This window comes from Stigmatopora nigra, chromosome 19 (assembly GCF_051989575.1).
Source record: "Stigmatopora nigra isolate UIUO_SnigA chromosome 19, RoL_Snig_1.1, whole genome shotgun sequence".
NCBI classification, from domain to species: domain Eukaryota; kingdom Metazoa; phylum Chordata; class Actinopteri; order Syngnathiformes; family Syngnathidae; genus Stigmatopora; species Stigmatopora nigra.
Window position 1 is genome coordinate 10,196,079 of NC_135526.1, and position 25,653 is coordinate 10,221,731.

General features: G+C 40.7%; 1 protein-coding gene across 5 annotated transcripts in view; it reads left to right on the forward strand.

Annotated features, from left to right (window-relative positions):
• Positions 1 to 25,653, forward strand: part of sgcd (sarcoglycan, delta (dystrophin-associated glycoprotein)) — a 188,711-nt gene that overhangs the window by 127,725 nt on the left and 35,333 nt on the right. For all 5 annotated transcript variants that reach the window (XR_013329789.1, XM_077740607.1, XM_077740608.1 and 2 more), the window contains 3 exons: positions 7,020 to 7,121; positions 13,661 to 13,748; positions 16,818 to 16,937. Coding sequence is in view for 4 of the 5 variants with exons in the window: in XM_077740607.1 (XP_077596733.1) it covers positions 7,020 to 7,121; positions 13,661 to 13,748; positions 16,818 to 16,937 (310 nt within the window). In the remaining variant the exon portion in view is untranslated. The remainder of the gene's footprint in view (positions 1 to 7,019; positions 7,122 to 13,660; positions 13,749 to 16,817; positions 16,938 to 25,653) is intronic.

Consider the following 25,653-nt stretch of genomic DNA (forward strand, 5'->3'; position numbering starts at 1 on the left):
AGAAAATCAACATACGAGCTCAGTCCCGGAATTCATTAAGCTCGTATCTCGAGGTATCACTCTAAATAAAAATGTATTCATTCTCACTCTCTGAAAAAAACACCCCAAAACAGAATATCACAATAGAAAACATATTTTTATCAGTAGTAATGTACCATTTACTAACAGAGTAACAAATAACCAGTGGTTATGATGTTTAATAATAAAATGAGACATTATTCAATATGATGTGGAGTTTGCAGTGGTGTAAAAGGCTCTCCTTTTTCAGATGCCTGCTTTGCTTTTAAATTCATGTAAATTCCGCTGGCTTTTTCACCTTTACGGGTGCGCTCATAAGGTAACATAAACTTTAAATTTAACCTAAATGAACTTAAATTTCTATTCACACACAAAATGTAATCTTACGTGACACAAAATTTTAAACTTCTTGTGCAATAACAAAGGTTGATGGGAAAAAACATGAGAAAATGCAATGCTCCGCCCAGTGCTCGTAGATATCTGTTATACACAAAAGAGATGTGGCAAAAAAGATTTTGCACTACAATGATAAACAGCCTCTCATTCCTCAGCCACCTGGCTTTCTCGCATCTCGAAATTTTTCTGTGTCTGTGCCATATGCTCGTATCTCAAAATTCATCTTGTATCTCAAGGTAAATATTTGCTCGGAATTTTACTTGGAACTCAAATTCCTCGAATATCAGAGAACTCATATGTCAAAGTATTAGTTTATGTGTCTATGCTTCAGAAGAGGGGGGACCCAAGTATTTATTTATTCCCAGCCCTTTTGTGTGCTTTCACATAGGGTTTCTACAAAATTCACTAGTGTACTTTGTTTGGGTTTTGGATTCGGATGAGGAAATTTGGAATCAATTACTCATGAATTACGAGAATAGGCTTCTTGTTACAGTTTGTCTAGAGACAATTTTGGTCTTTGTTATTATTTTATTGAATTTACAAATGTTTGTAAACAAGGATTGGTATTTTTTTTATAACTACCATAACAATTATACATTTTACATGTAACAACCGATCAACATCGGCCATTTGAAATATAATTGAATTCTAAATTTAAGTAGTTAAAAGACAGGTGCACTAGTATTTCATACATTTCTTTTATTTCAACAAAGATGACCTTTTTCCTTAATGACTAATTTTGTCTTCACTTGGATTTCATTAAATAACCGTCCTTCATTCAATTTCAATCAAATAGGCCTAAGTGACTGCAAAATTCCAAAGGGCTTGACAGATACTGCAGATTTGGCGATAAATAATAAACAAAGATGTAAACAAGCTATCGTAATAGTAAATATCTCACCTCATTTTGTGACCCGTTTTATTCTCATTAGGTTAAATTGAATTAACAAATGATAACTTCACCTGATCTAAACAAAACATGAAATTCGCCTGGTTTTCTAATACCCTGGAAAGGTTACTAATTTTTATTTTTTCTGTATTATTGTCTTCATTTTCTTCATTGATAAATGTGAAAAAAGGAGCCGCAGGGCATGCAAAGTGATGGCAGGTGGAACAAAAGTTGAGCAGACAAAGAGGTAAACACAGTTAGTTAGCATCAGGAGAGAGCACACAAAAGGGTGAAAACTTTTCAGAATTTCAAAGTTGTGGTTTGGCCGAAAAATAAAAATGCTCAACACTCTGGACTCATACAAAGGTTGCGATTTTTAAACAAAGCATTCCACAAACATTTGCATATTTTTTCGTCATTGAGTAACATGTTCATCTACCCACTGTCATGCATTCTCTGTTTATGTCAGGGTTATTGAAGAAATAAATTGATTGATTGATTGATTGATTGATTGATTGATTGATTGATTGATTGATTGATTGATTAATTGATTGATTGATTGATTGCTTGCTTGATTGCTTGATTGATTGATTGATTGATTGATTGATTGATTGATTGATTGATTGATTGATTGATTGATTGATTGATTGATTGATTGATTGATTGATTGATTGATTGATTGATTGATTGATTGATTGATTGATTGATTGATTGATTGATTGATTGATTGATTGATTGATTGATTGATTGATTGATTGATTGATTGATTGATTGATTGATTGATTGATTGATTGATTGATTGATTGATTGATTGATTGATTGATTGATTGATTGATTGATTGATTGATTGATTGATTGATTGATTGATTGATTGATTGATTGATTGATTGATTGATTGATTGATTGATTGATTGATTGATTGATTGATTGATTGATTGATTGATTGATTGATTGATTGATTGATTGATTGATTGATTGATTGATTGATTGATTGATTGATTGATTGATTGATTGATTGATTGATTGATTGATTGATCGATTGATCGATTGACGGGGCCAATTGGCCAAATGGCCGATCGATCGATGTAATAAGGAACAGCACATAATAAACATACAGTGGGGCAAATCGGTATCGATCAATCAATCGATTGATTGATTTGATAAGGAACATCACATAATGAACATATAGTGGGGCAAATAAGTATTTAGTAAACCACCAATTGTGCAAAGTATCCTACTTAAAAAGATAAGAGAGGCCTGTAATGGTCCATATGGGTAAAACTCAACCATGAGAGGCGGAATGTAGAAAAATAACTGAAAATCACTTGTGTAATTTTTTTTAAAGAAATTATTTGCAAATCAGAGTGAAAATAAGTATTTGGGCAATACCGAAAGTTCACCTCAATACTTTGTTATGAACCCTTTGTTGGCAATAATGGAGGCCAAACGTTTACTGTAACTCTTGACTAGCTTTTCACACACTGTTGCTGGTATTTTGGCACATTCCTCCATGTAGATCTCATCTATAGAGCTTTGAAATTTTGTGGCTGTCATTGAGCAACACGGACTTTCAACTCCTTCCACAGATTTTCTATGGGGTTCAGATTGGACAAAGCTACTCCCACTGGCTTCCGCGTGACGGCGCCATCTTGGGACAAAAAACATTATTTGGACAACGTCGACGGGCCGGATTAAAAGCCTGACGGGCCAGATGTGGGCCGTAGTTTGCCCATGTCTGGGCTAGGCCAATCCAGAACCTTGAAATGCTTGTTACGAAGCCACTCCTTTGTTACCCTGGCTTTGTGTTTGGGATCATTATCATGCTAAAAGACCCAGCCACGTCTCATCTTCAATTTCCTTGCTGATGGAAGGAGATTTTCACTCAAAATATCTCGATACATGACCCCATTCATTCTTTCCTTTACACCAATCAGTTGTCCATGTCCCTCTGCAGAAAAACATTCACAAAGCATGATGTTTCCACCCCCGTGCTTCACAGTGGGTATGGTGTTCTTCGAATGAAATTCAGTAATTTCTCCTCCAAACATGAGAACGTGTGTTTCTAGTCTAGCGAACCACAGACAGGCCTGGATGTGTACTGGCTTCAGCAGGGAGACACGTGTGGCAGTGCAGGATTTGTTTCCCTGACGGTGCATTGTGTTCCTGATAGTAGCCTTTGTTACTGTGGTCCCAGCTCTCTTTAGGTCATTCATGAATTCCCCCTGTGTAGTTCTGGGATTTTTGCTAACCCTTCTTGTTATCCATTTGACGCCATGGGGTAAGATCTTGCATGGAGCCCCAGGTAAAGGGAGATTATCAGTGGTTTTGTATGTCTTCCATTTTTTAATGATTGCTCCCACATTTGATTTCTTTACACCAGGCTTTTACCTATTGCAGATTCAGTCTTCCCAGGCTGGTGCAGGTCTACAATTTTGTCTCCTGTCCTTCGACAGCTTTTCGATCTTGGCCATAGTAGCTGGTAGTGTATGAGACTGAGATTGTGGATAGGTGTCTTTTACACCGATAATTATTTAAAATGATATTAAAACAGGTAATGAGTGGAGACCTCGTTAGAAGTTAAAACTCTTAGAAGCCAGAAATATTGCTTGTTTGTAGTTGACCAAATACTCGTTTTCCACTGAAATTTGGAAACAAACAATCTGTTTTCTGATTTTTTTTCCACATTCTGTCTCCCATGGTTTAGGATTACCCATGTTGATAATTACAGGCCCCTCGTATCTTTTCAAGTAAGAGAATTTGGACAATTGGTGGTTGGCAAACTGCTTATTTGCCCCACCGTATTTATATAAGTAAATCAACAGATATAGTATGTAAAAATGTAAGGTTGTAGCGATGGGCTAATTTCCATCTTTAGTCCCTTTTGTAGGTACAAGATAAACGATGACACACACGAGACCAGGGATGGGCAAATCGGTCCTCCGGGGCCGGGGCTACTGTGGTTCCAGGTTTCTTTCCAACTGATATAGAACAGGCAGTTTAAAAGATGAGATTTCTGCAGGAAACAAGATGCACCTGACTGCAATCCAGTGATTGTACTTCTAGGACACCAGATTGGTGAAAAGGTGCCCTCTCAATGGGTTGAAATGAAAACCCTCACCCACTGTGGCTCTTTGTGGAATAGTACAGTGACAGTGGTGGTGTGTTTTTTTGGCTCTCTGTGCAATACTTTCAAAGCCTGCTTTCAAAGGGTTTCAATTGGATTCAGTGTTGTTTTGCAGACCGTTGACCAACTTGTTAGGCAGTAAGTCGTGGGATGTGATGATTGTGTCAAAATATAATTGTGCTGACTCGTGTTAGATGGGTTATTATAAGCCTAAAATTTGACAAATTTTATTTAATTTAATTTTGCGTGTTTTTTATGTCATTCGAATGCAAGTTAAGAGTCAATAGTTATTTCTAGGTAATTAAATTTCTGGACTACATTGATTGTTTTTCAGTGGACAAAAACGTTGGGGTGCTATTATTTGTCGCTTTTTGAGAAGTACATACAGACAGTCTTAGATATGTTTAACCGCAATTTAGATTTTTCAAGCCGGGTATTCACACTCATCATTGCATCTGTGAGTTCCTGTGCAGCATATTTCTGTCTTTCGTGTGGACATATAAGACAGCATCATTGGCATACATTCAGCAGGTGACACTTGAAGGACGGCAGCTTGGCAGATCTTTTATGTCAGTGGTCTCAAACCGGTTCCACATGGGGCCGCAGTGGGTCCTGGTTTTTGTTCCAACCGATCCAACGCCGACATTTTAACCAATCAGGTGTCTTTAAAATAAGTAGCACCTGACTCCAATTAACTGATTGCACTTGCAAAAGGTATCCTTGTTGAGTTGGAATGAAAACCTGCACCCACTTCGGCCCTTTGAGGACCGGTTTGAGACCACTGTTTTATGTAAAGACTGAAGAGTAGTGGGCCTAGCAGTGACCCCTGTGCTAACCCAAGACTGTTATTCCACCAAGTAGATTTTGTGTTTTGTATCCTGATGCACTGTGATCTTACAGATAAGTATGATTTAATCCAATTTAGCGTACTTGGTGAGAAATTAAAATTAGATAGTTTAGCCATGAGTATCTAGTGGTTGATGGTGTCAACTGCCTTTTTGAGATCAATGAATACCCCACCAATGTTTTTATGTCTTCTAGACAGAAGCAAACCGCCCTTTTGTTAGAATGATGTTTTCTAAAGTCGAAATGCAGCCTGTTAAGTGTGTATGGACTGCTGTTAATGTAATTCACTATTTGCTGCGCTACTATCGTACTAAATCTAGTTATAAAGTACACTCAAGAGAAAAAGTATAGTTATTGTTAGGGAGTGCCAAAGAACCCAGAATCCAGCTACAGAGCTGAGCCATCTTAAGGTTGCTTTTCAACCAGTCGTATTGATGGCTAAGGATAAACAATCAAAAATAGGTAGGCAAGAGAATTAACAAAGAATACAGGAAAACTGTGAGCCCAAAACAGAGAAGGCTGATTAGACAGTAGCTTCTTAATCTCATGTTTACTATACTTACTAGGTTGAGGCAATCAAGGGGCTCATTAGACAGAGGGTATCCTCTCTATTGACTAGGACAAGGCAATCATTACATACAATGTGACAAAAGAGCTGCCCCAAGCATCAGGCTTCCATCAGCCAACATGGCTGTTTATTGCTCAAACAGATGTCACTCAACATTAAGACATGACATAGCATAACAAGGATATGTTTATTACTTAGGCAGTTTCTTTTAAACCTCCAAGATAGGCAAAGCAAACAAATATTAAACTAAAATGATTGTCTTGAAACCACTCCAGTATTTTCCATTTTCTCTCATTAAAAAAATCATATAGTTTAGGTACTATATACCCGCTATCTAACTAAAATGGAGTTAGGTGAGGTGGTAAAGCAAATATATCACTGAATATTAATTAGTTAGCCCATAGAGTTGTGGTATGCATATGTTTCCCACGGTCATCAGATCTGGATTTTAATATCCATGGGGACACATATTTTTGTCAAGTTACATGCATTCCATGCTTTATTTTCTGTTATACTCTCTGTCTTGCTTCCTCCAACTGCATTAAAGTAACTGCTGTCACTAGTCAAAAGTACAGTTGTGGTCAAAAGTTTACATATACTTGTAAAGAACATAATGTATATTTATGACCCATCAGATTTGATCACTTTTTCTTTTAACCCATAATAAAGTCATAAAAGAACCAAACTTCATGAATGTTTTTGTGACAAAGTTTGTCTTCCACTCACTCTCTCAGCGAAAAATCTCAGTTGTCGAAATAACTGGAAACTCAAGAGAGCCATGACATTGTTCTTCACAAGTGTATGTGAATTTTCGACCACAACTGTATGTTCCAACCAAAAGGAAGTAATATGCCAACCATCCAATGTCATACACACAACATTTAACTTGGTTGAGATTCAACTGCTTTAATCTCCAAGTGCTACCTCTAGGGAGGAGCATAGGAGGAAAACAAATCGGATTTTCACTTCATCTCATTTTATCTTTACACTGATCCAGCAGGTGATGCAAAAAAGAAAAGACAGGAAATAAAGCCGCTGGTTAATATCCTCTCTTGCTGCAGTACGTGTATGTGAGATGAGGGATGAAATACATTGCTCAAATGATGGCCGTACATGACATATTATAGACAATATGACCAATAAGTGAATCCTATGCTTGTGTTTTTGTCTGGGCGCAGGATGGAATGGGCAATCTGAGAATAACAGAGAAAGGTGTCAAGCTTGAAGGCGACTCAGAGTTCCTTCAGCCTCTCTATGCCAAAGAAATCCAGTCTAAACCGGTAAGAAACTTTTAAAAAAATATTTTGAAAAGGAGCTCGGTTATTTTAATCATTTGTTTCTCAACACCTGAAAAATAATTTTGTAGAAATATTCAGAAAACTTCTATGCTGTATATCTGAGTTAGAGAAGTAATGTATTTTTTCTCAGGTCCCAGTTTGGGAGGACCTAAAATGGAGATCAGATGAGGTCATCTCTAGTTTTCTGGGCTGCCTCTACCAATATACAGTCGTACTTCTACTTAGTCTATTTGGTTACAGGACTTTTTTCGTAACTACCAACTAAATCAGGGGTGGGCAAACATTGACTTTAAAAATTTGACAGACGTCCCGGGCCAGCACAAGATACGATACATATAAAAAACTGCATCCGATAACAGTACATATGAAACATAAAAAGAAAAAAGGACTAAAGAATTAACATACTCATCACTCATCATTAAAGTAAAAAGTACAAAGTAAAGTAAAAAGGAATGTATTAAGAAATATAAAAATGTAAGGGGGTGTAAAACACGAAAAACATAAAAGCGGACAGAGCTACTGCCACTGGCTTCCGCGTGATGGCGCCATCTTGGGGGGGGGGGGGGGGAATAACCCATTATTTGGACAACGTCGGCGGGCCGGATTAAAAAGCCTAGCTGGCCGGATGTGGCCCACTGGCCGCCGTTTGCCCAATCCTGAACTAAACACTTAAAAATGTATCAGCGTCCCAATATTGTAGGAAGTGTGAAGACACAAAAATGGGAGAAAATGAAAACACAATTATTTAATAAGCCATTAAAATGAATAAACATGCAAAATCTATTTGTGTCGAAGTGTCAGGAAGCTAACGTTAGGACACAGAGGCAGAAAGGGCACGAACAGATGAATGATAGATCTGAAAAAAAACAACTTCAGGAGGCAGGCTAAGAAGGAGTGAGACCAATTTAAAGGAGATTTAGTTTATTACCAATCCGCTGAATGGGAAGAGCTCAAACAGCGTGAACCGCTCACGGTCTGTTGTCCTGCAACGCTTGTCGAATGACCAGTGAGTGTGTCTTAAATACAGGCAAAACTGACAGTTTTAACTAGGACTTGGGACAGATATGTTTCAGTCATTTGCAGGGCAAAAAGTAATTGATCAATGTCGGACAGTTGAGTATTTGTGCTGACATGTCAACCCAATCACAAGACTAAGACTGATTATTCAGTCAGACAGTTGAGTGTTTATGCTGACATGTCAGCCATGCAAAAGGATTACTATGATGCTGTTATACTTACAAAAACTGATACAATATGAACAAGAAATTGCAAAAAGACTTTGTCTTATCTTACCTGAACACACCTCTAATAACCATAAAATAAAGAATTCAAGACAATATTACTTTGAACTTTTAATGATTCATTAACGTTTTATGATTTCTTTGTCATGCGATTGGCTGGCCAACGATTCAGGGTTTTCCCCGCCTGTGGCCTGGAGACAGCTGAGATTGTCTCCAGCGCACCCTGCGGCCCTAATGAGGATGAAGGGATTCAGAAAATTAGATGAGAACGACTTGTGAACTCTATTTCAGGATGTGCAGAGTTCGTAAAATTTCTCCCCCAATTTTTTTTCTTATATGCTGCCTTCTCGTCGAATCCCTCACGTTTGGCCGACCGTTGCATTAACTTCTGCTGCATTAAGGAATTCATTTTGGTGCCCCTCAACAAATTCGTCAACGTCCTCCTTACTGACCAACAAGCCCCACTGCCTACCCCCGTGACACAATTTTGCCCACCAGAGACTTAGGTTCAAGTTGAGGCTCGACTAAGTTTGTCGACGGCACACCACAGCTTCCTCCAAGCAAAACCTCAAGCCCACAACGACAAATGGCGGTGAAAAAAAACATAAGACAATATTGGAACATGAAGAGTCGATTCTTAGAAAGCATAAGTTTACGCAGACAACTGCAGTCAAAGAAACATGGAGGGTTGTTGTAAGACACCCAACGAGAGCCCAGTATAGGGTAGGGAAATTGTCAAGCAAGAAGCAGTGTAACCGCAAAAAAATCCAAATAAAATAACGGATATTGTAAATGTTTTTACGTTTTTGTAACCTGGATCTTTTTTCGTATCTTGAGGCACTCATTTACATCTCGAAAGTTTTCGTAACCTGAAAATTGCATACTTAAGGGCATTTGAAAGTAAAGGTGTGACTCTGCATGTTTGTCGTGACTTTTCGCCGGCACAAAACCCACGCAGTTGCGAGGAGAATGAACAAACTCCCTACAGTCAGTACTGATGTGGGATCAAACCCTCGGCCCAGAACATCAGAATTGTGAGGCCGACGCACTAACCACTCAGCCATCGGAAGGGCCGTGTCATATTCATCCATTCATTCATTTTCTGAACTGCTTTATCCTCACAGCCGATCACAGGACGTGGAAACAGACAACCATTCATGCTCACACTCATACCTAGAGGCTATTAAGATTGTCCAACTATCCTACCATGAGGTATTTGCAATGTGGGAGGAGACCGGAGTATCCAGGGGAAACACACGCAAACCCAGAGGGAACACAGGTGAACCGACCTGGATTTGACCCCAGACCTGCCAGGCTGATGCGCTAAGTACTCATCCGCCGGGCCGCCCGTTTCGGATTCATATTGTACAGTAATTCCTTGACATAGGGGTGCCCCGACAATTTGAGATACGGGTAAAATTCCGAGAAAATATTTACCATAGACAAATTTTGAGATACCGTATTTTCACGATTTTAAGGCGCACTAAAAAGTCTTAAATTTTCTCCAAAATAGACAGGGCACCTTATAATCCGGAGCGCCGTGTGTACGCTCTGAAGCCTGACTGAGAACACTTCTTGCCGACACGCTTCTTATATTAAGATAAGGCGGACGTGGGTGGGGTCAAACGCTAAAGGCACGCCCCTACAAGGTACCTGTATGAAGTGTGGGTTTATTGCAAAAAAAATCAGTATGGTTTCTAAGGCCCACCGAAGCAACGGTGAGAAACGAAGTCACAAAAATGAACTCTGAGCTTGCCGACATTCCCGGAGTGCCGGGCTAGTTATGCCACTATTTGCGAATGGATTGTGGCCGCCTAGATGAAAGTGTTTGCTTGCACTGTTGCTAAAGGCACTAGCATCAATACGAAGGGTGGCAGGCAGCGACAGGCTAGTTACAGTAGCTACTATTTGCAAATGGATTGTGGCCTGGAGATCGGCAACAACACAGCTTTACAAAGGGTGGCAGGTAGGGCCGGGGTAGTTACGCTAGCTACAATTTGCGAATGGATTGTGGCCTGGACATCAGCATTGACAAAGCTTTACAAAGGGTGGCAGGCGGCGCCGGGCTAGTTACGCTAGTTTCTATTTGTGAATGGACTCTGGCCTGGACATTGGCATCAACACAGCTTTACAAATGGTGGCAGGCATCGCCGGGCTAGTTACGCTAGCTACCAATTGCAAATAGATTTTGGCCTGGACATCGGCATCAACACAGCTTCACGAAGGGTGGCAGGCATAGCCGGGCTAGTTACGCTAGCTACTATTTGGAATTGATTGTGGCCCAGACACGGGCATCAACACAGCTTTAAGAAGGGTGGAAAGCAACGTTGGGCTAGTTACGCTAGCTACTGTTTGCGAATGGATTGTGGCCTGGACATCGGCATCAACACAGCTTTATGAACGGTGGCAAGCAGCGCCAGGCTAGTTACGCTAGCTAATATTTGCGGATTGATTGTGGGCTGGACATCGGCATCAACACAGCTTTATGAACAGTGGCAGGGAGAGCCAGGCTAGTTACGCTAGCTACTATTTTCGAATGGATTGTGGCCACCTGGACAAATGTATAAGACTCAGCGTTTTCGATGACTCATTTGGTTAATTGTTCAATTCGGACACAGAAAATGAAGACTTTCATGGATGTGTGGATGATGATGACCTGAGTACATTGTAAAATGGCTAAATAAAGTACAACCTAACTCAGTTTTGCTTCCGTTGCCTTTTTAAGAATGTTTTTTAGCGTGTGTCCGTGTGTTTAAGTTGGTGTATGTTTAAGCTGGTTTATGTTTTGCCATGCCTGGCTGCGCTTTTAAAAGCGGTGCATCCTGTCAAATACAGAAATAGCACTCGTTACTGACTCGTTTCTTCCTTTGGTGGCGGCCAGCAGTGTATGCATTAATTTATAAGGCACAGACATGCTTGTCAGGATTTTGACAGCATTTAAAAATATTGCCATTAAAGTTCAATTGCATTTTTTGATTGAGTGACCTTAAATACAATGAGTGATTACTAAAGATAAACACAAAATTGGACAGCCCAGTCGCACTTGAAAAGGTCTGCAATTAATAACTTCAGCCTGAATTTATGTATCACTAGGGTTTCTTCGCAACCACAGAGAATCGAGAAGTGTGAAAAAATGATGTGCTGACACAAACACTTACTTCGTGAGAGGGTTCTTCCCCTTTGTGAAAGGCAGCAACATTCCGCTGGGACTAAGATGCAACAGCGATGGGAACATGTGCGAGACGGCAAATCAGTTGTTGTTGGCTGGCATCAATCCTGTACAGTCAACCCCTGTATATTATGGTTTGGGGACATTCCAGAGGCAGTCAATAGGTGAACATTTTCCTAGTGGGGAGATTATTCAGTAATATATCAACAATGTTGGAGACGGATCGGTGGAGAAAGTGGTTGGCGTGTTGGCCTCATAGCTCTGGGTTCAAATCCAAGCCACCTGTGTGGAGTTTGCATGTTCTTCCTTGGCCTGCATGAGGGCCAGAAAACTCCGGTTTCCTCCCACATTCCAAAAAAACATGCCCTGCAATCAGCTAGCTATCGATTCAGGGTGTCTCCCACCTCTGGCCCAGACATAGCTGAGTTAGACTCCAGCACCCCTGTGACCCGAATGAGGATGAAGCGGTTCAGAAAATGAGATGACATCAACAAGTTAAAGATGTATTCCTTTGTGGTACTTGAAACATGTTTTGTTATTTCTATGCACTTTTGAAAACATTCTAGCATGTTCATACATTCTCACTGTTGAAAAATAATGAAAATATACAATATATAATGTTGATAATATGTATTTTGTGTTTAAAGATAAAAAAGACTTGGATAGTTTTACAATTAAAAAAGCATTATTTCTTAAGAGTGCTTTTCGCTCTAAACTAGAGCTGATCAAATAGACATTAAAAATGTAACAGTTAGTACTTACAAAAATGATCAGCTAAATTATACTAACACATGAAGTAAAATGTCTAAAGCAGTGGTCTCAAACCGGTCCCACATAGGGCCGCAGTGGGTCCTTGTTTTTGTTCCAACCGATCCAGTGCCTACATTTTAACCAATCAGGTGTCTTTAAAATAAGTAGCACCTGACTCTAATTAACTGATTGCACTTGCAAAAGGTATCCTTGTTGAGTTGGAATGAAAACCTGCACCCACTGCGGCCCTTTGAGGACCGGTTTGAGACCACTGGTCTAAAGAAACTACATGGAAACTGTTAGGTTCATTGATAATTACCCTCGTTCGTAATTATCAATAACTGCAGGCAGACATCTTATTCAATTATTGACATTTAATTAAATAGAATGGATCACGGATAAAAAACCTCAGAGGGGAGATTCAACAAGCCAGGGTTTCCCCTACAACGTCGGAGCATCTCCCCGAATAGACATTTTCGTACGACTCTTATTGCCATGGATCAAAACAATTTACAGAGTTGTTGATCATTTCATCACGTATGAGTAAAAACAACATCTGGAACTACAATAACAACAAAAGTATTTTACCAATAACAAGGCAGGAGACTAGACCTAACAACATTTGGATTAGAACAATCACACCTTCATTTGACCTAAAAATCATATAACAATTACATAAAGAAAAACCTGAAGTGCGTCACGAGGTAGAGCCACTATGTTGTAAAAGACACAAACAACATTCTTGTTATTGGCCAACTGGTCCTGGCCTCGTTGGAAAAGGGACCACCGAATCTCGAAGACCCAGATTGGGTGAATTGTTTGTATAAACATCCTGGAACAAGCAGTCCAGGTTAGAGATGACTTGGCGGTTGTTGGTGACCTCGCAACACTTTGAGAATAATAAGAAAATGATTTAACAAAGAAATGAATTAATACAACTATATGTATAATAGTAATACAGAATTAACCCAACAAAACAGTATAGAGGTAACATTTCTAGCGACACAGAGACAGAGCGTACAACTAAAAATAATTACACTTTGTGTAAATTAACACCCCATTGGTCTGGAGAAACTTAATATTGAGGGCCAAAAATATAAAAGAAAACTTAAAAACATGTGAATACAATTTTTCACACAATCGCATCCTTTCGATTAGGGCATGCTTTGTGAAAACACGGTACTACACTGAGAACGTGCTTCTCCAAATTTAAAAACACTGAAGAAATCAATGAACAGTGATGTAGTGGTGGTTCATTTTAATTGAATATGATTTAAGAAGTAGAAAAGTTTGTGTATCACAATACTTTCCTTCATTAACTTTGTTTAATTTGTGAATTGTTGGCTTTTGTTCATCTACAGGGTCGCCCTCTGTACCTGCAATCTTCTCGAAACGTGTCGATCAACATCGTCAACAGCAACAACCAGATGCTCACACAGTTTGTAACCGGTATGATGCTGCTCCAAAATCAAAACTTCAGTCAGGCGTTCACCACTATTATTTAATGCTTAAAATTGTTGGTCATCATACGCTTTTTCTTCTCACTACCCTTCATTTCAACAGCTTGCTGGGGACCCATTGTTTTGCCCATTAATTCTCCACTGTTAAATGCAATTTTTTTTTTTTTTTTTTAAAAGCAACCTATATGGACGATGCTTTTAGATATCTTTACGCTGCGGAGATGCAGCGAGAAAGAGAGAGCGATGCTGTTCTCATAAGCAGCCTCTCGCATAGTGGCCAGATGGGGAGCCATCTTGTGTGCTCAAATTGTCTCATATCTCAGGCCAACAATTCTCAGAATTTTCCTTGTATCTCAAATTTCTCAGATGTTGGGACACTCCTATGTCATGGTATTACTGCATTGAATATTGTAATGCTCTCCATTTAAGCTTGTACCCAAGACAAGCGCTGTACTTTGTGGAGCAGTAAACCTCACTGATAGTCGTGGTTTGATTCCCCACTCTGGTGTTCTCATGTAAGTAATCATCTTCAAGATACTGAATTGTGGTTCCTGATGTTCAGTAGGTAATTGAGCATAGTATAGTTCTTTGTGTGGCCTAAAGGTTGAAAGACACTATAATATTAAGCCCATTATGTAACTACCCACCTGTGCAAAGACCCACCCAGCCACCCATCCATCCATCCTTCCATCATCCATCCATCACCCATCTATATATCATCCATCCATCATCCATCTATATATCATCCATCCATTCATCCATCAGGCACATCTGTCCATCCAGTGCATCTAGCGCATCCATCCAGCGCATCTGTCCATCCGGTGCATCCATCCAGCGCATGCATCCAGCGCATCCATCCAGCGCAACAGGTTTCAGGAGAGCCTAACCCAGCTGACTTTGGGTGAAAGCCAGAGAACACCTTATACTAGTCACCAGTCAGCCAGAAGGCACACAGAGATACAAACAACCATCCACATTCACAATCATACCGCCACCAGCGGGCATGACCGGATGATTCGCCGAAAGACGTTTCGCCGAAAGACGTTTCGCCGAAAGACGTTTTGCCGACGGACGTTTCGCCGACGGACGTTTCGCCGACGGACGTTTTGCCGACGGACGTTTTGCCGACGGACGTTTCGCCGACGGACGTTTCACCGACAGACATTTCACCGAAATGGATTTTGCGCGCTCGCCCCGCCCCCGGATCTTGTGCGTATGTTTTTCAACCACGGCACAAAAAACAAAATGAGGAACATCCCCACTTTTATTTGTTTAATAAAATAATAAATGAAACACATTTTCCGGCGAAAACATCCGTTCGGCGAACTGTCCGTTCGGCGAACTGTCCGTTCGGCGAACTGTCCGTTCGGCGAACTGTCCGTTCGGCGAACTGTCCGTTCGGCGAACTGTCCGTTCGGCGAACTGTCCGTTCGGCGAACTGTCCGTTCGGCGAACTGTCCGTTCGGCGAACTGTCCGTTCGGCGAACTGTCCGTTCGGCGAACTGTCCGTTCGGCGAACTGTCCGTTCGGCGAACTGTCCGTTCGGCGAACTGTCCGTTCGGCGAACTGTCCGTTCGGCGAACTGTCCGTTCGGCGAACTGTCCGTTCGGCGAACTGTCCGTTCGGCGAACTGTCCGTTCGGCGAACTCTCCGTTCGGCGAACTGTCCGTTCGGCGAACTGTCCGTTCGGCGAACTGTCCGTTCGGCGAACTGTCCGTTCGGCGAATTGTCTGTCGGCGAAACGTCTGTCGGCGAACTGTCCGTTCGGCGAACTGTCCGTTCGGCGAAACGTCTGTCGGCGAAACGTCTGTCGGCGAAACGTCTGTCGGCGAAACGTCTGTCGGCGAAACGTCTGTCGGCGAAACGTTTTTCGGCGAATCATCCGAGTACCATTCAGACAATTGAACCACTATGCCACGAGGCACACATTACCATCATTTTCTGCCAAAATCTGCTCAATTGATTCCTTGCTACACCTTTAATGTGCCCCGGGCGCCATAACGCTGCTTCAACGCTGTACCTTGGCATTACTAGGGTCTGGTAGACTCACACAATATACAAATCACTCAGGGTAAACATGCACAGCCAGTGTCTTTGGCCCTGACACTCCAACACCATCTGAAAGGGAGGCAAACAGCACCACCGGAAATTAAGAGTGACAGAATCAATTGTGAGTGTCAATGTGACTGTGTTTTCCAGTACTGCGCTGTACTACCTTGTTTTGGGAGGTCATCTCACCGTGCCAAAATTAAGCTTCCAATTGTCTATCGTTCAGTATTTAAACACTTCAGTCTCTCAGTTGCACAGGGTAAATTACCAAATTTTCACACCTAAAATTCCGTTTTAGCTACCACAAATAAAATGGCGCTGTTCAAGTGGCAGCCGGCGGCGGTAGCTCTGTCCACTTTTGTGTTCTTGCTGCTTTTATGTCTTTATGATTTGATGATTCCATTTACTTTTATTTGCTTTGTACTTCGTGCTTTTGCTTTGCTGTTCTGTCTAATCACCCTCTTGCTACTGCCAGAATGACATTTCCCGAAAACGGGATGAATAGTTATCCAATCCAATCCGATAAAATGTACTGTTTTAAGCTTGATAATGCTTTATTGGGGTATAAGGTACACTCTGATATGAAGAGTCCGGCTTTCAACATGCTAGGCTCCACTGTCAGTCAGAGTTGTGTATTCCGGGAACTTGATTCCAGCTTTGGCGAAAACTCGAACAACAGAGCTGGCCAAGACTTGAACACAGTCATCCACAACCCATTGTAACTCACAAATTACTTTAGTGCACAAAGAAGGCGCACCGACCGATTGGGCGCATCAACCATTTCAGAGAAAATACGGTATATAGTAGAATTCTGTCAAAATACGGACTTTGTGATCCGGCAAAGTGGCTGATGCATTGAATCTGACTGCGATGTCTGATTTGATAGAAAGTAAAATTAAGTTGCAAGTTTGCTTGGTAATGGAACAAATTCAACTCATATGTCAAACTATGATGTCAGATATTTTGCTTTCCCAGTACTCGAAGTCTCATGTACATTGGTTTTGTTTAGGATCTGGTGGGTTCAAAGCTCGAGGCAAGATGTTCGAAGTCAAATCCACATCAGGCAAGCTCCTCTTCTCGGCCGACGAGCAGGAGGTGGTGGTGGGGGCAGAGAGGCTTCGGGTGATGGGTGAGTGGTCCATCCTTTCTTTTGTTGTTTATTCGTGATTCACAAAATCCTTTAAAGTGAGTTCTCGAAGGTGATAAGCCTGACTATCACAGACCCTTATATTAATTTACATGTTGAATGTGTTCCTGCTTTTGTCATGTGATTTGATGAATATTGATTTTGAGTTGCTCTACATTAGATGTGGTCTATGGCACCTCTATATGCTACGATTCTGTGGTGTCATTTATTGATGGTTTCTATAATTGCATTGACGTGATAATAGTGGTAAAATTAAGAGGTGGATTAAGTCTCTGCTGTAGCACAAGATACCAATTGCTCTGCCCACAAAATGAGTATGCATAAAACCTCCATCAGTTTTAGTGATCCAGCGCCATGCTCTAATGTTTGAATAAAAATGTATTTAGCACAAATGTGAAAGAATCCCCTTGCAGGCGCTGCCTGGGAAAATTTGCTCATTGCTTTTACAGATGGTTGCTATTACTTTGGCCGCTTATATACATGCGCTTAACATCCTTCAAATTATTATTTGGTTACTGTAAACCCTCTAAAAAGTGCCGCTGAGCCACAGATGGTGAGGAGAGGATGGAGAAAGGAATAATTGGTCGGACAATGCATTGTGCAAGGGAGATGTTTGCTCTTTGCTTTCAGCTAAAGTAGAGCGATTTTTTTGAATCATTTAAAACGATACCCAAGTGACTTAGCATGTATACTTCTTTCCTGAGTTTTGCCTTGATGGAAAAAACGTAGTTTTTTTCTTGTGCCTTCGTCTATTGCTACATTTACCAATTGTGTCATTAATTGCGGGCATCTATGAACTGCCCTGATTTTAGAAAAATACACGAGGACCCTATCTAAATCATTTTAGTTTACTAGCAACTTATTTTTTTCCCCTAAAAATAAAATCTTATGAAAGATCAGTATATCATTATTGTTCTGATATCCTTACTACACAACTTTTACTATTTACTTACTTTACTTTTGGCCTTCTCAAGTGAAGTACTTGGATCAGTTGCCGGTCAAACACAGGGCACAAAAACACATAATTTGCCAAGACAGTTGCTGTTGGCATATCCTATGATATAATGTATGATACCCGTGCTAACCTCTTATGCACTGCTCTGCCTACCAGACCGCCATTTTAAAATCTGGTATGTTTTGATTTTTTTTCTCAATTAGGGTCAGCACTCTCAGAGAATTTGTCCTCACAATAGGAATCTTTTGCACAGACCATGAAATAAGGTGTAGATACGCCTAGATGTTCGAATAAGGTAATACATTGCCAACAGCAGCATGAAGGGTAATGCTGATGGCTAAAGCTGATGTTATCTGACGCAATCCAGGCCTCCCAAATGCTAAGCAATAGTTTTAAATGTTTATTTTTAAAGTATTCATCTTTATTTCACTTTTGTGTTCCAGTTGAAATTTTGTAGCATACTTTGTTGTGACTGGAGTTGCTCCTGAAGTGTTATACATATAGCAATATTTTGAGTTCTCTCTCTTGAAAATAATTTCAAAAAACAGATACAGGCTTAAAAAAGACTAAATGTTCTTCTCACTGGGGTACACAAGCTTGTGAAAACGTGGGCGTCATTTAACTTATGTTGAAAATTGCTATTTTAGAATAGAAAGTTCACTTCGTCTCCAATTTCCATTCATGGCATTTTAGTTCATATAAATGGGAGTGAATTGAGTTAAAAGCTTAATCAAATTAAATAAACTTGTAAGTGAAGGCACAAGTGTTTTGTGTGTTTTCTGGTACCACACTGAACCGAAGTGAAAACCCTAGGGAAACCAAAGCTTTTGGAGCGAACACGCTGTTGTCCAAATCCTAACCTGAAACATTTAGTAGAGGTGTTTCCCCGAGTTGCAGACACATCTCCCCCGAGTGGCGCCGACCACTTTTGGAATCAGATCTTGCTTCCACAGTAAGCACTGCTCACTTATGCAGCGTGTTTTCCCCTTTGGAGATCAGCAGCGAGCGGATGTGTTCGGTTGAACTCTCGCTGAGAAGTGCAGCAGAGTGGAGTTGAGGAGTAGTATGCTCGCAGTGAAGGAATCACCTTGATAACCAGACTTCGTGAAAGGCTTTATAGTAGCCCCTCAAATATCGCAGCCTCAACTTTTGCGGATTCAGTACATCACATATTCTTTCTGGAAATAAAGTTCATAAAAATGTGGAAATCCGTGCTGAAACTTACAAGTGGAAGCCACTCCCTTATCTTCCGCTTGCTACTAGGTAAATGGCGGAAGACAAGAAGAAGTCAAAGTCAGTAAATTGAGGGAAAAAATAGCGGCCAGCAGGCTGTGGTCTTCATTATCTAAAAATAAAGCTTTCTGAGCATCTGGGCACCAGTGTGAGGGTGGATTGGACAGCAGAGACCACCAGTAAAGGGGAATTTGTTTTTTGAGAAAAGCAAGCCCTGGGCGACAATAAGAATTATTCTCCTATCGTGTCATTATCTATAGCCGGACTGGCCAAGTCCGGTCCTCGAGAGCCCCTATCCGGTCTGTTTTCCACATCTCCCTTCACCAACACACCTGAATCAAATAATCTGGATCAGTATTATCAAGCTTCGGGCCATCTTCCTGATGAGTTGATCATTTCATTCTGGTGTGGTAGAGGAGGAAGATATGGAAAACAGACTTGAGGACCGGACTTGGCCACACCTGATCTATAGTATTTCACAATGCCTATCAGAAATATAGTCCGAAGGAGTGTGTAATCAGCTCAAGATACTTTTTCAATTTGTGTTTCAGACTGGGCGGCTAAATGTCCGTTTTCATGCTTCCTATATGCAAGAGAAATTGCGGACCCTGTGCGTTGTTTCATTTGCCCTATTCATCTTTTGAATGGGCAATTACAATCATTCCCCTTTCTTATGTCAATCCACAGTATTTCACAATGCTGAAAAACAGTCTGGAGGAGTGAGTGATCAGCTCAAGATACTTACTGTATTTACTTGCATATCAGCCGCTTTTGTCAGACAAAAAAATGAAACGAAATTCCAAGATGACGACCCCATCACATGATGACGTCATGACTCAATAACGCAAGACAATGTGGCCGATATGGTAATCTATTTCAAAATAGAGAACAGATAAACAGATAAAAAGCTAAACAAAATTGAGGTTCAAGATAAAACTTACGTATTTTGCATAAAAAGTAGTTGAAGAGTTTCATTTGTAAATAAATTGTCTTTTATCAACATCATTCATTCATTCATTCATTTTCTGGATCGGGTGCTGGAGCTCGGTCCCAGGTGACTTCTGGAACCAGGCGGGGGAAACACTGGTGGCCAGCCAATTGCGGGGCACAGGGAGACACACAACCGTTCGTGCCAACACTACCTAGGGGCAATTTAGAGTGTTCATGTGGGAGTAAACCGGAGTACCTGGATAAAACCCACGCAAGCGGAAGAAAATGCAAACTCCGCACAGTGAGGACTGATGTGTGATCAAACCGCCAGCCCCAAGACTGAGTCCAACGCGCTAACCACTTTTTCACCAGGCCCAATGGCCGCCATGTTTCATCATAATACCACATAACTATATTTTCAATGAGTCATTGAGCTTAGTTTAGACAAAATAAGTGCCTTGCCAGGTTGGGCCTTTATGAGCGAATTTAAACTTTTACAATTTATTCAGAGTTTTACTTGTTATTGTTTTAGCCATCCTTTTGGCCTGTTATGTCATATTATCAACAATGTGATCTTATAATAAGCTCATGGAGACAAGTTGTCTTCCATTTTATATCTACCATCCATCAAAGCATTTGTGGCGTTTTATTCTACCCTGTCCTTCCTCTGGAGTGGACGCCGTTAAGCTGTAATGTGATGATAAAAGAAGGCCCAGACAATATGTGGCGGTGGCGGTTATCTAGAGCGCGTGGCCAATGTGCAACGACATTGTGCCGGCCGATCACTCTCCACGACGAGCAACAATATTGTTGACGTTTGTGTGTGTGTGTGATTTTTTTGTTGTAATGTTATATTGTAATGTACGTTTTATAGATGGATGCTCGGCAGGCAGTTTGAAGGGTTACAGAAGATCGCAGTAATAAGACATAACCTTTCCCATTCAACCGTTCTACTATTCAAAAGAGTTAGCCCTGTAAATGTTGATTCTGTTACTCTTGCTATGTAGTTTTTTATATGGCATAACAGAAATAAGGAACAATCCAGGCTTATACAAAAGCATACTCAATTAAATTCCTATTCTACATGACGGACAATGAACTGGAATTTACGGGTGAGGTTGCTTCACTTTATTCCCTGTTCGATCCTATGATTTTGTGTTTATCCACTTCTACCTGCCAAGAAACAGTCCACTTACAAGCAATTCAGTGAAGTGAGAGTGAAAGGTTTTGGTTGAAGGATAATTGTCACAGTTATTTCGCAAGAAGTCTTCTTTTTTTTCTAATCAACATTGTTCTCTCCTCAGTGTATTTCCAAATGCCCCATTTATGGTAAACGCTTTTTTTTTTGCTGTGTAGTGATTATGTTTCAGGTGGCCGTGATGTTCCCTCTCTTCTGGTCTCAAGACTCACAGTGGGCAAACCAATCAATTTAAACCCATTGTGTTGTTATAGGAATCTAGTCTACCAAGGCAGCATACACTACATCCTCGTTCTCCTTGGTTGCGTATTTCGTTGAAAAGGCTCTACGTGTGTGTGCCTCACACATCACTGCTTGCGGAAATGGAGGGAAACGCCACCATCGTTTTTATGGCTGTCATAAATCCTGACGCCAGTGATCAAAAAGTCAGATTAGATTGTTAGCATAGCAGTGGGTAGTGTGAGCTCCCTATTTGGGTCACCAAAGAAATTTCCACAAATCTACTAATAAACTCAAGACTCGTGTATCATATGCAATACATATGTAACTATCATATGTACCATAAATGCCGAAGGACTGAAAAAGTTACCTTTTTAGACCGCCCAGAGGGAGGTCTCAAAGTTTTACCTGCTTTGTTTTACTTGTTCTTAGTCCATTTTTCACATAGTCCGGAAAATTCACTGGAGGGGATTCCGCAAGTTGCCTCACCCTGACTGGTTTTCTGGGAGCACAATTGGCCAAATAGGACCCCACCAATGGGGTCTTCGGGGGATAACTCACTGTAGTAGAGTATTGCAAACAAAATTCAGCGAGGAAGTCATTATCCTAGTCCAAATCCAGTAGGTTAACCAGCTCCAGACCGTCCTCACAATCTGAAATGTCCAAGTCCAATTAAGGGTAAAAGTGCAGATTGACAGAGAGCGATGGAAGTTGAACCTTATGTTCTGCTGGAAAGTACAAGGAGGATAGTATAATCTGGAGGGAGGAGAACTGTCGGCTGATGGGTAACGACAGGGAGCCTGTTGTTGGCTCTCTTGCTGACAGCTTCCAATTGAGTCCTTAACTGGTTGGATCGTTCTGGGTTGTTTTGCGAATCGTGGTGTGTGGTAGGACCCAAATGCAGGGAAGCAGCCAAAGAAAGGGAGTGAGAGTGCAGTAAACAAAAACTTTAATGACTGTGGCAAGGTCTTTCAAAAATAACCAAGACTTCAAAATCAAATAACAAAATCAAACCAGACGGGCAGGACGTGGAGTGGATGCTGTGATGGTTGATTGTGACCCCATGTCGGTCAGCTGGTTTATAATAGGGGAGTTCAGTGTTGTAGTGATTAGCACATGTTTGGTTCTTAATGACATCTCTGTGTGCAGTTAGCATTTCCTTTGTGTTTTGTTGGGTTTTCACAGTGTGCTACTCTAAGGTGGCCTCATCTGAGTGCCTTATCATCACACTGTAAATTCATGCAATTTAACAAGAAAAAACAAAGGCACAATAAAGAATTTCTCTCGTCTGTTCGGGCTGTGGAATGATGGACAGACCATTTGTACAAGAAGCACTTTAACCCAAAACTCAGAATCACATTTTTTCAGTTAGCGTAAATTAACAGTAAAATACATCAGGCATCTATATTCAACAAAACTAAAATATACTTGCTCAGACACTACAATGGAACAAAGTACCACTATACCCAGTTCCTTATTTTACTCCCTGGAGAGCTTGTATAGGAGCAATCAAAAAGTGAATTTTCTTTTCCATACCTCTATCTAATGTGTTTAAATTCATCTCATCTCATTTTCTGAACTGCTTTATCCCCATGGGTCGCGGGGGGTGCTGGAGCCTACTACAGCTGACTCTGGGCCGGAGCCACGGGACACCCTGAATCGGTAGCCAACCAATCACACTGCACAAGGAAACAGACAACCATACACTTACACCCATAGCTGGGGGTAATTTAGTGTCCAGTCAGCCTACCATGCATGTTTTTGGAATGTGGGCGGAAACCGGAGCACCCGGGAGAAACTGACGGAGGCCCGGGAGAACATGCAAACTCCACACAGGAGGACGTGATCAGGATTTGAACCCAAGACCCCGGAGCTATAAGGCCGATGCACTAACCACTCGCTCCATCGGACTGCCTTGTGTTAAAATTTACTTTTAAGTTTGCATGGATCTGTCACTTGAGTCCTACATTAGAAATTTCGTCTACTTGAGACTTGGAAGACACATTTGTCCAATAATTAATACACTGCTGCCATTAAGAATGTCTTTCCCATCGCAGACACTTGTATGTTGCTTGTTGCAGAAAATTCTACTTAAAACAGCTTCAGCTACTGTAATTATCATATCTATATTTTTTTTTATTGAAAACTGTTCAAATTTGTGATTGTGTTCAATAATATGACAATGCGACCAAATAACACATTTCTCTATTTCTAAGGAGACACAATTTAGTTCTCCTGTTAGTGATGTATACAGTATTGTATCAAAAAAGGCACTTTTTGTCAAAAAAGGAGGTCAAAGGTAACTTATTCATGGGTGAAATTGACTTTTAAGTGTCATGTGAAATCAAAAGTTCTTTGCTTACACAGGAACAAATTACTGTTCTAATTATAGCCCCTGTGTTTCAGTTTTGGAACTGGGCTCCCTTTTTCTGACGCCCACTGGTGAAATCAAGCGGCATGTTGCTTTTGAACTACATAATGAAAATGTGTGAATGTTCAGTGGAATAATTGATTGAAACCGGGTATTTGAATAGTACAAATGTCAGCACAAAGGATAATTATTGTTGCCTTGTCACACTTCAGTAAGTATCTATGGCTCTAAGAGAATTGTTTTCCTGCAAATTAGTTTTATTTTGCACACAAAGGCATTCAGCATGATCAGATTGCTTTCAATAGTGGTCAGTACTCGTAATTAACTGTATATTTCTGATCCCTGCATGCTCTAAATATCAGCATTTGTAATTACAGTGGTACCTCGACATACGAGCACCCCAACATACGAGCATTTCGAGCAAAAAAATATTTCTAGATCTAGATACGAGAAAAAATTCGAGATACCAGAAAGCCAGGCTGTCAAGACATGGGAGGCTGTTTATCATTGTCTTTTTTTGGCGCGACTTTTTTTATGTATAACAGATATCGACGAGCACTGGGCGTAGCATTGCATTTTTTTTCAGTGTTTTTTTCCGTCACTCAGTGCGAAAAGTGTACAGATCGCTAGCACTAGGAGTATATATTACTTCTCGTTTGAAAGTGGTCATGCGTTATCCTATTGTGAGGACATTAGTGTGCATCTTTTTTGGAATATTTTGTAGGGAAGGCAAAAGCAAACAGCGCATCGATAGAGAAAGTCAAAGTGGAGGCGGGGCAAACAGCCAACCCTTCAGAAGAAAAATAGGTATAAAATGTAAAACTAAATTAGAATTAAGTTTAGTGTAAGATTAGATTAAACATATTTTTTAGTGTGTCTGCATCATAATCCAGGTTCATTTAAATGTGTTTATGTTATATTACGATTCACCGGTGCAAAAAGTCTCTCAGTTTTGTACCGTATGCAGTATTTCTGTCACATGGGCCTATTTCAAATGGGCATGAAATGCGTGCACTGTGATGAATGCTGTTCATTTTTAAACCAAAAAGGAATATGATAGAAGTTTAGCAAAAAGTGCTGAGTGAGTAGCAGTGAAAAAAACATTTAGGCTTCTCTACTGTTTTTTCTCTTCAGAGATTGATGCTATTGTTTTTTTTTTCATGACGAATGCAAGGAGGTAGAGCTGAGGGGGCCGATGGATGCTGCCGATTTCTCCTTCATTGGGCCACCTGCAGCATTTTCAGATTATGGGTGCGATAGAATTTGGCAGGGAAAATCTGGCTTTGGGCTAAAGGCCGAGTCCCCTTGAGAAAACCCTAATTCAGGGGAGTTTCCAGGTGTGGACTAATATTTTGTCTTTGAAATGTGGACACTGATAAAGAACCACAAAAATGTTGACGCCAACATAGCACTTTTCTCCGGACACAGCTATTTTCCTTAAATGTTCCAGCAACATTTATCAGATGACAGTTAGACAACAGCTGGCTAATTCCTGAGTCAAAACCTGCCATGTTTTGTGATCTTCAAATCGCTGGTGAAATGGGCAACTTCACAATTTTGGCGTGTGCCTTGTGTTTGCACAAAATTCAAAATTTTGTATGACCCTGTGTTATGATCTTGTAAATGGCCCCAAAGCAGGCGAGATAGAAGTCCAGTTCTTTGTTCACCTTTATTTATACGTGCTCAATTCTACTATATACAGTTCGTGTCCTGTTGGAACTCCTGGCTGTTCCTTCTTCCTTTTGCCAGTCTGTCTCTTGCCGTAGTTCAAGTCCAATCCTGTCGATATCCT